Here is a 12,166-nt window from a genome sequence, read left to right on the forward strand (position 1 = left end):
TTTTTTTTTTTTTTTTTTTTTTTTTTTTTTTTTTTTTTTTTTTTTTTGTGTGCAGGGGATTGAACTCAGGGGCACTTGACCACTGAGCCACATCTGCAGCGCTATTTTATATTTTATTTAGAGACAGGGTCTTACTGAGTTGCTTAGTGCCTCACCATTGCTGAGGCTGGCTTTGATCTCATGATCCTCCTGTCTCAGCCTCTTGAGCTACTGAGATTACAGGCATGTAGCCACCACACCCGGCAAAAGTGGACTTTCTTGAATCGCTAAATGAATCCCTACCGTCCAGGGGCTACGCTGTGGGAAACTGTCTCTCTACAGCTTGCAACTAGTTTTCTTAGGTTTTCAGTGAGGACAGTCCTGAAGATCTGCTGCTTAAGGCATTGTCCGGTCTCATGTAAGTCTGATGGCTTCAGAGATGAGACCCATTATATCTGGGGTCACCTGGTCAAACTACAGATAATATCTTTATTCTAATCCCTGTTAAAACTTTCTACAGTTTTTCTTCCATTGACTACTAGGGAGTGTTATTTGTGACTTCCTATCCTTCCGGATCATTCTCTATATGCTAGGAAACCAATATCATTGGGTGGAGGTGAGGATAGGTAGTACAGATTGGAAAAAAATTTTAAAAAATCAAAAGGAGGTCCAATTGCAATTTGAATTAATGGAGCCAGATTGGTCAGATTGTTTTGAGAGAGAGAACACTAGCAACCAGCCTGTAAGAAATCAGTCACAGTTTAGGGGATGTGTTACAAGCAAGATAAATAAAAAATGGTCCAGAGTATCAGACCAAACCCTCATTTTTCATCTCTGTTTCACACTCTTCTCTCCCAGCCCAGACTAATCAAAAGGAGCCTCTTCCGTTCACAATTGCTCTGTGTACATTTCCCCCAGATCTGGTATTCACATGAACAACATGGTTTATTTATATTTCAGCACCAAATTGGAAAGATGACATCATTCATTTACAGTCTTTATCCCATGACATGCCTGCTCTCCAACACCTCGTTTCAGCGGACACATTTAGGACTGCATATAGCATCTTGTTTAGCTTGTGCATTCTTTTATGGGATACAGTTCAAAGGTAGGGAACTTCAGGCTTGTTGCTGGTAAGAAAATAATCTCATGAAATCACAGGAGCTTCCCCAAAGGATAAGAACATTACAATGTTTACAATAGCAGAGTTATTATTTGTTCATTTGGGCTCCATCATTCATGCCTGGGCTAGTCCCTTCCTCCTTGACCATCGAAGATCTCACAGCTCCCTTCAGGCTCTCACAATTTTATTTAGAAGAAACAATTCCAGATTTATTAGTTTGTGAGTTCAAAAGTACATTCTCCCATGACAAAACTGGAATTTTAGGTGTGAACATTGAACTTCAGAATCCCATGTTCAAGGGCGGCAGGACTGAGGGGAATCTTCGGCACTTGGTCCCCAAGAGCTCCATGGCCCTGCTCTTTCTCACAAGGCCTAACTTGTCCATTGGGTCTTCTGACACATTAAGTGGACAAGGAAAAGATGGAAATGCTATCAGCTGCCAAAGGTTGCCTGGGATTTTTTTTTATTTAATTTTTAAGTGGATCTTTCCCTATGTTTTTATTGTTTTTATCATATACATGCATTTTTTTATATTCACTCTGGGACCTTCCAAATATTGTACACATTTTAAAAGATGGAACAAATAAATCATGAGACATCCTTTGGCAGGTAGAATTGGGTTGTGAGGTGTTTCCAAAACTTAACAGAACCAAATCATTTATGGGAAAGCTATTTCTACCTGTCGAGCTGTTTGCCTGTTCTGCTAGCAGCAAGGCATGGGAAAAAACCTATAGTCTGAAGATTGGAAGACCCAGAAAATCTCCATGTCCCATGGTGAGAAAATTACTCTAAAACCTATGCCTTACTTTTCTAGCTGCTAAAGGAGGATAATAATTAATAATTCCTCCCAGAAAAGTTTTGAGAGTAAGTTAGCTTGTAGGGGGAAATACTGTAAAAATACTCCATGTTAGGGCCAGAGTTCTCTTTATTTATCAGAGAATTATTCATATTACATAATAAAACTCCAACCAGTTGGTGAGCCTGCCAACCTCTGACTTCTGGCTCTTTCAAGGTGCTGATGGCTTCTTTTCATCTGGGGCCTCCAGCAGGACGGTTATGGAAACTCATGCCGTGTCCTCAACTCTCAATGACCTCCCCTGCACAACACGTGCAGTTTTTCTCTAGGATGGCAGCATCCTTCAAAGCCATTCTTCAGTCACTCATTATAGCAGCATGCATTGAATATCTGCTTCTGCGCGGCCCTGTGCTAGATTGTGGGGAGATGCAGATGAAAGAAACAGCCTTGAGGTCTAACAGCAGATGGACAGATAAATCCATGGTCAGAGAGCTATGGTAAGCAGGAAGCACGTGCCACCCAGCGTAAAGGGTGGGGGAAAGAAAAGCTTCCTCCAGGAGCTGGGGTGTGACTCAGTGGTAGAGCATGTGCTTAGCATGTGTGAAGCCCTACGTTAGTTCCATCACCAGCACCAAAAAAGAAAAAGATTCCTAGAGAAAATGATAGGAGTTAGTAACACACAGGGTGAAAGAAAGGGTCCAGGGGAGGTATTGGGAGGAGAGGCAAAGCAAAGGAGCATGCAGAAAGGAGAAATTTCATACAGCAATCAAGAATACCAGCAATAATGGTAGTAATGGTATTTGGCTTTTACTGTCAGCTCATTACATATCAGGTACTGGACTGACACTCGAAGCCCTTCATCTCACTTGCTCCTCACAGCAACCTGAAGGAGAGACGACTGATTACTCCCATTTTAGACTTAAGGAAATTGAGATTTATGCATTGAGATAACTTTCTTGATGCAACACAATCAGCAAAGAGTCAGGCAGACCTGTCCCCAGATTTCTTGACTTTCTGGGCTGGGTAATTTTAACACTTTTTTTTTTTTCCCCCATAGTCCTTGAGAATTTTTCTAGATTTTTGTGGCCCTGTGAAGTCACTTCCCTCTGGTCCATCTCTTGCCCTGCATAACAGAGCAATATAATTCTATGAGTGTCGGGGGACAGGGGGTTGTTTAACTATGATACCTACTTGCCTCATGTGATGAACTTCATGAGGTGTAAATTGAAGTGCTCAGCCCTTTTTGCATGGACTTCGAACCTTTTGCTCAATTCCCTCAAGGGATAATATCAGTTAAAATGTCCAAAGAGAGCCCTTCCCAAGAAGTCATCATAGCAATAAACCATCTCCATCTGTATTTTCACATTTGGCAGCTTTCGAGTGGATTTCCCTGCCTTGTCTTGTGACTCCATTGTTTGTAGCTCTGTGTCTCCATCCATCCTTTTCCATTCTTCCATCAAGGCTTCCTTCTCTGGCTTGCTCTGGAGTGTAGGATGTGAGTGTTGGCACTTTGTAATTGCAAGCTTACTCTGGTTCTCTGTCATTGCTTGATAATGTGAAACAAGTGCCTTAGCATATGTCCATTTTTTTCTCTTTTAAGTCACAAGGGGGAAGTATCTTGATATCTACAGATGTACCATAGTAACTTCAAGGGTGTGACAAAAGCCTCCTTCACCAATTTAATGGCATGGTTCTCTTTATTGAGTTTTAATATAACTAGAAATGATAACTTCTGGGTTAAGAGCAAAGGGAGTCCTAGAGGTGCTGTCCTTATGCCCTGAGTCTCTTTGACTGGTCCTCTAGCTCCTGATGGAATCTTTCCTGGATTTTGTTCTGCACAGACCCAGAACAGAATGAAGCTGATGGCAGACAACTACGATGAAGACCATCACCATTACCACCACCACCACCACCACCACCACCATCGATCTCCTGGGAGGTCGCAACATTCCAATCACAGGCCCTCTCCGGACCAGGTCAGTTTCATTGCTGCTTACCTCCAGGACCCCTTTTACCCTTTGGATATTTTAAGATAAAATAAATAATCCCCAAGAAATAATAAACAGCATAAAGTGATACGTTCTTTGAACTGAAACTAATAGCTTTGGTATTTATTTCCATCACTCAAGGAATCTAAATGTTTTCCTTTCTCCTTCCTCTTTAAGGTTTTGTCTTTTCTCATTTGTGCTAGGCGTTTTCTTTCCTCTCCTCCTTTCTTCTTTTATAGAGTTAAGAGTCTATTGCTGGTATCTCATGGCAGGTTACTTTGGAATGTCTCTCTTTTTCGGAGTTTTAAAAGAAAGCACTTTGTTTCCTGGAGCTTGTCCACCAGAGAAGCCTCCAGTTTGCTGAGCACTCTCCTAGTAAATTCTTTAGTGATGCAAATTAAGGATGGGGTAAAACAACAAGAAGAGAAATCCATTTTGCTGGAGAAGTCAAAGAGTCTGGTTTATTTAATTTGAACCCTATCTTCTCCCTTCACTCAGGGAAGCCACTGAAAAGCTCAATTGACAAAAATAAAAATCATCTAATTTTCCACTATATTCACACTCATTCACCAAATATAAAAACTATTTATAATGTATGGTATTAAAACTCTTGAAGGTGAATCTTAGGCACATTAGAAAATTAATGAAACTATCAGGATAATGTAGTCAGTATAGGCAGTTTTTCTTCCTTTACTGTGCTTGGTGATCCCAGTATACTTTCTACACTACCTTTCAGTAGGGGCGGGGCGATGGGCAAAGGAATGGAAGCCTCTGAGTAAGTGTGGATGTCTTTGGACAGGGCTTGGTACAGTTACCTGTGTGAAGAGGGGGCTTCATTGTTGGGGGAAGGAGGGGCTTGTTATGCTCCTAAAACTTTTTTCAGATGATTCTGTTTTCATCTTGTTGTCACTGGTATCCCAGAGAAGTTAAGATTCAGTTTCCAGGTCGTTTTGCCAGGAGTACAACTCCAGGGGGCACTATTTATATAGAGCAGAACATTAGAAGCCCTCCTCAGTGCTGCACAGGGAGGCAGCCAGACCAAGAGGCTTCCTATCCCCTGGGCTTGGCCAGACCCTTGTATGCTGAAGCATTTGTCCTCAGAGCCCCCAACGCTGCAGAAAGTGTTTGCAGAAGACATCTACATTTAGGCACCAGTTTATCTTTTTTTGCTCTCAAAAATGAATCTTGATTTGGACATCTGGAAAGTAGAGACATATTAACTGTATGTCATTATCTTGTATCTGAACTTTTATTTGGTTTTGGGTTTATTTATTCGGTTCTCACCACCATTACCTCCTCCCACATTCACCTACTGGGTGTACCTGGCATCTGATAACTTGATCTCTTCACTCTTGTTCTTGGTCCCAGCTCTTTGGCTCATGCTCTTTGCTCTTTACCTTTTCCCATCAAATGTCAGTGTGAGGTTTTATCGGCGGGAAGCCTGTAGACCTTATGGTAGCCATTCCTTTAAGCACACATGCCAGGAGGCCACTCTAGGCTTCCCCTCTCCACCAGAGAGACAGGAGCAGAGAGCACAATAAAGGCAGAAAGCATTAGGAGCTAAATTAGAGGAGTGGTCACACAGGATAACAGATGGTTTGTCTCATCATAGAGATACATGTCCTAATATGTCATGTTGGAAATTGGATGCCAGGTCAAATTTACCTGCATCACGAATGATACTTCCTATGAAAATGGCCTTCTGCTGCTATTCCAGAAACCTGTAATCACAGGCTAGAATATCTTATCTACTGGGATGGGGGTCTTATGTTTGTCCATAGATAGTAGAGGTTGCCATAGGGCAGAAATGATTGCTCAGGGTGGAGCCCTTCTGAAGTGTTAGCATTCCTGGAAGAGTGTCTGGATACGGTGTGTCCTTGGAAGGACACACCTTTCTCACTACTGCTGTGAGGACACAGTGATGGTCTTCCACTTTCCCATTCACCACCTCAGTGAATGCACTCAGCAACCCATGGATAGAGAGGCAGGCTCATCCCTTTTCCAGGTGAGAAATCCTTGCCCTGGGGAGGGGGTGAGATACTAGAATCCTGCTGCTAGCTATTTGCTTTTTCAAGTATATTTGGGGCACAAATTCTGTGCCAGCCAATATGCAGAGACTGGGGAGAAGCATGATGAGCAGGACAGGATACTGCCTTCAGGGAGTTTGCTATCCAGTCTTGCGACAAGAATCTAGGTCTTCTCATATCTAGTTCAGATCTTTTCTGGGTCATGTCAATAAGAGCAAGATGGATTGAAGGTAACTATAACTTACTTAGAGCTCCTATGGTTTAGGAACTGACTCTGCAGTGGCTTTCATGGTAAAGGTGAAACTCCCTTGACCAGGAAGATAATTTTGTTGTTTTCAGTTGTAGTCATGAAGGCTATAGGCTCTATTGCCATACCCTTTCAATTAGTGAAGGAGAGTTAAACAAGGAACACTGGTAGGTTATTTGGTTGACTCCAGTGATGGAAATGGCTAGATCTTTTGGGCTAGATGCCCTTTTAGATTACATTGTTCCAGAGTTAGAAAATGATGTCCTCCTCTATACTTGAGACTTGGGACCTAGTAACAGTTGTTATAATAACTTTAATAACAGTTATTATAAAGTTCTGTCCCAGAGGGTAACAGTTATTAAAGACTAGGAAATTCTTCTCAATTGATTATAAGCCCTATAGGTAATTGTTAAGTCACATATACTAATATGTATGAGTAGTAACTTCTTGTTAAGAGAAAATAACAACCTTATGTCAGCCTGTGACAGTGTGAGAATCTTAATCATGGGTTGATTTGGGTGGGTTTCAATTAATGTACCCAAGTTAGCTGAGATCACTTAAAAGGGAAAGATCTTTTCAGGGATTCCTGGCCCACTTCCCATGAATCTTCCAGCCCTGACCTTCCTGCAACTCCAGAGTTCGAGCCACAGTGTCTTCTGCTAGAGGGGTTATGAAATATTGACGTTGCCTCTTGAGTTTTATTAAGAGATCAGAATACATGAAAATGAGGAAATATGAACAGTCCGAAACTTTGCTATGTGCCCAGAGAAACTCATTTTTCCTTAGGAAATTCAAGTATTGCCAGGCCCTTGCAAAATTATATTCTTTTTCCATTTCTTCCCCGTCCCTTTCTCCTTTACTATGATTTTGATTTCTCCTTGAGAGGAACTGAATCCAAGTATTATAAGTCTAGACTAGCATTTCCCAAAGTAACTTTCAGAACATTAGTCCCCGGAGGAAAGTCTTGAGACAAAGATTAGGTGGGCAAAGAATTTTGGGAAAGTGCTGCATATTTTAACTCTGTCTTTCAGCATCCTCAAGCATTTAGCAGATCAAAGGATCTAAAAAGTCATATAAGAAGGAAAACTCTCCAATTTTATTTAATCCAGCATTTCCCAGACTTATTTGATCATTGATTCCCCCCCCCCTTTTCTAATAACATCTGTGCTTGGAGAAATAGTGTTCTCAGAGTATCAGAAGAAAAGAGACTACCTAGTTTAAAATAAGACCAACCTACATCTAGTATCCAGCAGCATTCTTCACCAGAAGGTAGAGTTTTTAGGTAGTTTGCCCTACACTTTGTATAGGAGAAGATGAAAGTCCCTCTTCCATTCACTTCCTGAGATCTTTTCTCAAAACCTATAATACCTAACAATGAGATATCCCACTAAGAACCCTGAACTAAAAGAGGCCTCAAGAATGAGGACCCAGGAAATCAACAATAGTCATAAATCTGCAACACGTAGGGATTGCAAAGGAATTTCAAGAGGAGGATTTTGGAGAAAGTATAAAAGTAGTTAGTGCTACAATGTGGCAGTCACACAGTCTAACTCCCTACCTGAGAAAGGAACAGTTTATAGCCAAAGGCCTATGACCCCCAGGAGAGCCACAGCCATTAAATATGTTCAGGTTATACCTGTAGACAAAATCCCTGTAGAGACTTAAGAACTCCTTCAAACAAAGTAGTAGTCACATGGGCAGACAACAAGTATTTCCCATGACACAATAAAGGTCAAAACGTGAACGAAACCTGCTGGAGACACAGTAGTGATCTGATTTTTGTTGAGGTAACCAAGATTGATTGTACAAAACCAAGTGGAAACTCAGCTTCTCCTAAATGCCCTCTATGCCTCTCATCATCAGTATCATATATTATTTCTTTTAAATATTATCCTTCCTTGCCTTTAGTCATATCTATAATATCAAGTCTTTCTACATTCCTTTTTGTAGGCATCTTATGATTTTTATTGTCCCAGGAAAAGTCATATTTTAGTAAGCTTCTCCTAGTGGCTCCCATATATGAACCAGCCTCATTAATAAGAAGGCATAGCATGAAAGTGAGTGCCACACTGCAGCCAAAGTAAAATGCCGAGCTGTCCTTTTCACATCTAAGATTCGCATTTCTGTGATGGGTATTGGATTGGGAGTTGGGTCTTTAAGGGCCTGCATGCTTTCTTATGCAAAATGCATTTGTATTTGTTAAAATATCTGCCACAGGCTGGTGCCAAGTGGCATTCTATGCCACTAGAGTATATCTGGCCACTAATGGTGATCAGGAGAAATCTCCTCTGTCTTTTCTCCCCCTCCTTCATTGAATGAAAATGCTCACTCACTGGAGTTGGGGAGCTCACAGGATTTTGCCACCTTTAATATTATTAATGATCTTAAGACACAAAACTAAAAATCAGTGGTTCCATGGGCTTAATAAGCCTTTGAGTGGGGATGTTGGTGGCAAACCTCTCTGGATATTGGTATGGATATATCTGGGCAACTATGTATATTTAGGTTGCATGACCAAATCCCATTCACCTTTCCTAAAATGCAAATGTGCTCTTCCTTTCCACACTGAATTATATTAAATTTTATCTTATTGTGACTTTCCAGTGTTGAAGTAAAATGTCATCTCATGAGTTCTCTTTCCAGTTGGTCCAACCGTTGTTGTCTTTATTTCCATTCTTCTGTTTTGTGCCTTTATTCCTTTCTTCCTACCCCCTCCATTTCACATGTCCCCATTTATTCCTCTCAATTCTTTCTCTCCCTTGGCCAATAAAAATGAGGCTTACTTGAAAACTCTCCCAACCACCATGGAATCAGCAGAGCAAGGTCTTCAGTGAATAGGGATTCTGGCCCAGAAAGGGAAGGAAATTGCTCTCTCTGGGTCACAGGAGGCTAGTGGCAGTGAATTGCTAGTACCCACATCTATTTGCTTACTTACCCATGGGCCTCTGCACACACAAGGGCCTGGAACAAACCAGATCCCAGAGCGAAACAGAAGGTATTTCATTTGGTCAGGGCACCCAGGGTGTCAGGAATATTTTTGGATAGTCACTGTCCTCTGGCAGAAGCTGAGTTTTCCATTTTGCATTCTTAATTTTAGGGGGTCTGCTCTATTGATCTAGTCCTAGAAAATTGATTGTACACATCTAAATATTACCTACTCTACTTGGCAGTTTCCAGAATCTGTCTGAAGATAAATAGTGATCATTGATTCTTTTCTCTGTTCTTCCTGGTTACTTCTTGGTCCCAGCATGCACTGGCTCTCAATTGAGGTGTGAGTTTGTATCACTGGATATATCTGGGAGCACTGAACATCCACTTCCACTTTCTGCTAAAAATTCCCATAGAATTCTGTCTGGAACTCTTGTCGTAAGCCATCAAATGACTTGGTCACTAAAGAACTCAGAACCGATTCAGCCTTGTTTTCAAACTGGGGTCATGGGACACATATACAGATTGTATTTCAAGATACAATAAAATGATCTCAGTGACCCAAGTCTCAATTATTACAGAAATCTGTTTTTTATTTCTGTGTAGGGACCCTGGGTTCTAACATGCAGGCCAGGGCTGAGGAGAGATCCTATGAACTGCTTCAGAGGATGTAGTGCTCACTGTCTTGGTTATGAAATTAATGGTCCCCAAACACATCCTCTCCCCACTGTTCCTACTGGATCTGTAAGGTCCAGTAAGCTCAGAAAGTAAAAACAGGTTTCCTGTCCTCTTACCCTCTCACCTCTGTCCATCCATTCTGCACATACCTGAGTCTTGGGTACCTGCTCTCAGGTAGAATTAGACATTGTCTTAAAGAGCATTCATGTGGTAGGGAAATTTCCAGCTATCCCTACAAGTAGGTCCTCATTGACATCATGGCTAGAGGCAGGTAAAAGCCCCTAGGCCCCATGTTTCCTGGTTCCAGATCTGTCTGCTAAACCCTGTCAACATTTTCCCTCCTCTTGCTCTTCTTCGTCCTTGGGTCCTGCATTTTGTGATTAGTCAATAAGAAGTTGGTAGAGTCCCAAGAATGAAGCAGTCCCCAGCTTGCGCTTCCCTGGGTCCTGGGGCTTCTCAGAAAGCCAGTGCAAGACCCTTAGTTCCCCTCTCACCCTCAGCCCTCTTTCTGCAGTGCTGGAGGGGTTTGTGATTGATGTCCTGCTTTCCTTGCACTTTCACCAGCAGATTAGCCAAAATGAAGCCCTTTGAATTGTAACAAACAGACGAGGGGTTTAACTTGCTCCATTGCCCCCAGAAGATGGATTCTATATGTAGAGTTGTTATTTCTAGCTTTTGCTTAGGGAGGGGAAAAAAAAGAATTTATTTTATGTTTTGAGGTTAAATGAATGTGGGATAAATGTATACATAGTGTCCTGTGTGTATATATGTATGTATTGCTATATGTCAGATGAACTGAGGACTTTTCCACATATGGAAGAATTTCTCAAGATCATGTTTAACTGGAAATTTCTCTCCCTAGCTTCCCAAGAGTGTGTCTGAATATACATTATGTATACCTATATACATGTGTTTGTGTATATATGCATGTAAATATATTTTCACATTTCTTACACAGGCAAAAAATTAGCCATGTGTGTCAGAGCTTATCAAAGTGTAGATAAAGAACAGCAAAACCCAGAAATTTCTAGTTCCCCATGACAGTAACCTGATAAGAAAAGTTATGTATCTTAGGCTTTTAATATCAGTTTCTATGAACTCTAGTATGTCCAAAGCTTGCCTCAATAAGAGAGAATAGATTTTTTTCTTTCTTCTTTTGCATTGCAAATTTAATTTCATGGCCCACTTGTTGGAAGAAGCCTTGCATTTTAGCTTCATGTAGGGATGAAACTTTTGAATTCAATAACCCATGAAGAAACTTCTTGTTGGTACTGATATTTATTGAATGGGAGAAGGGTTCATAGATTTCTACCATTGCCCCTCCTGGGCCAGTCCTCTCAGAACAGAAGCCAATAATATTTTGGCATGCATTTGGAAATAAATCTTGTGAGCCACATGCTTCTTTTCCAGTACTTTTGTCACAAGTAGATTGGAAGATACTGTGTTTAAACTCAGTAGTTTCATTATTTTTACAAAGTATAAGAAACAAAAAAAAAATATATAGGACAGATGCCCCCGCCCCCCGTTTTTTTTTCATTATTCCCCAAAGACTACTAAACATTGCCAAAGCCACTGAAATGTAAACCAGAGGGCCTATGTGATTTCTCACCACTGGGAAAATAAGGTGGCAATTTATTTGTTTGCTTGCTTTTAAGAGCAGAAGCTCTGGAATAACCCTCTGTGAGGCCACAGGTAAGAAGAAAATGGGGACAAATGTCTAAACTGCTGTTGTGGGAGGTATTTAACTGCCTCCTTCCTTACTAGCAGTTACAGGCTCACCCAACCATCACCAGCTGCAGGAGAGGAGGGGCCAGGCCACACAGCATCGAGGGAAGCTGCCTTGCAGATGAGCACGTTATTGCCAAAGCTCTTTAATCTGGGTGTGATGTTTATTCTTTACATGTAAGCACATGAGGGCATGACTTGATAAACCCTGCTGGGTAGGGTCTTCATGTATGAGAGAAAGGCAGAGCTTCTTAATGAATCAAGATTCTTTGGTTAGAAAAGGATTTTTCCATCAAGAAGGCTTGAGCCTATTAAAAATTTCAGCCTTACTCTATTTTGGGTAAAGTAGATTTTCCCCCCTTCAACTGATTTGTCTAAGTTTTACACATTGTTTGCAGTGTAAAAAATAAGGTTTCATTAAGAGATTTGTTGCAGTGTCTTTGGAGTCCACAGGGGTTTCCAGACAGCCTGCACTCCCCAGCTTATAGATGGAACTCCTCTTGGCAACATAGGAGGCTTGATTTCTTTTCAACTTGCTGCCTTAATCCAGTCACATTTGTCTAAGAGGCAGCATTTCAGCTCCCCCATTGAAAGGGGGTGGCCAACCTTGAAATGCTGGGAAACAGGGAAATCCATTTTATATTGCTAAATACTATCACCACTCCCCCCCCCCTC

At 41.3% G+C, this 12,166-nt stretch overlaps 1 protein-coding gene across 25 annotated transcripts in view; it reads left to right on the forward strand.

Annotated features, from left to right (window-relative positions):
• Positions 1–12,166, forward strand: part of Erc2 (ELKS/RAB6-interacting/CAST family member 2) — an 877,829-nt gene that overhangs the window by 693,618 nt on the left and 172,045 nt on the right. For 24 of the 25 annotated variants that reach the window (XR_007346866.1, XR_007346870.1, XR_007346867.1 and 21 more), the window contains one exon: positions 3,740–3,874. Coding sequence is in view for 18 of the 25 variants with exons in the window: in XM_048801108.1 (XP_048657065.1) it covers positions 3,740–3,874 (135 nt within the window). In the remaining 7 variants the exon portion in view is untranslated. Of the gene's footprint in view, positions 1–3,739; positions 3,875–12,166 lie in introns of those variants that run through there. The other variant, XM_048801126.1, reaches the window with a different exon arrangement.

This window comes from Marmota marmota, unplaced genomic scaffold, assembly GCF_001458135.2.
Source record: "Marmota marmota marmota unplaced genomic scaffold, marMar, whole genome shotgun sequence".
Classification (NCBI taxonomy): Eukaryota; Metazoa; Chordata; class Mammalia; order Rodentia; family Sciuridae; genus Marmota; species Marmota marmota.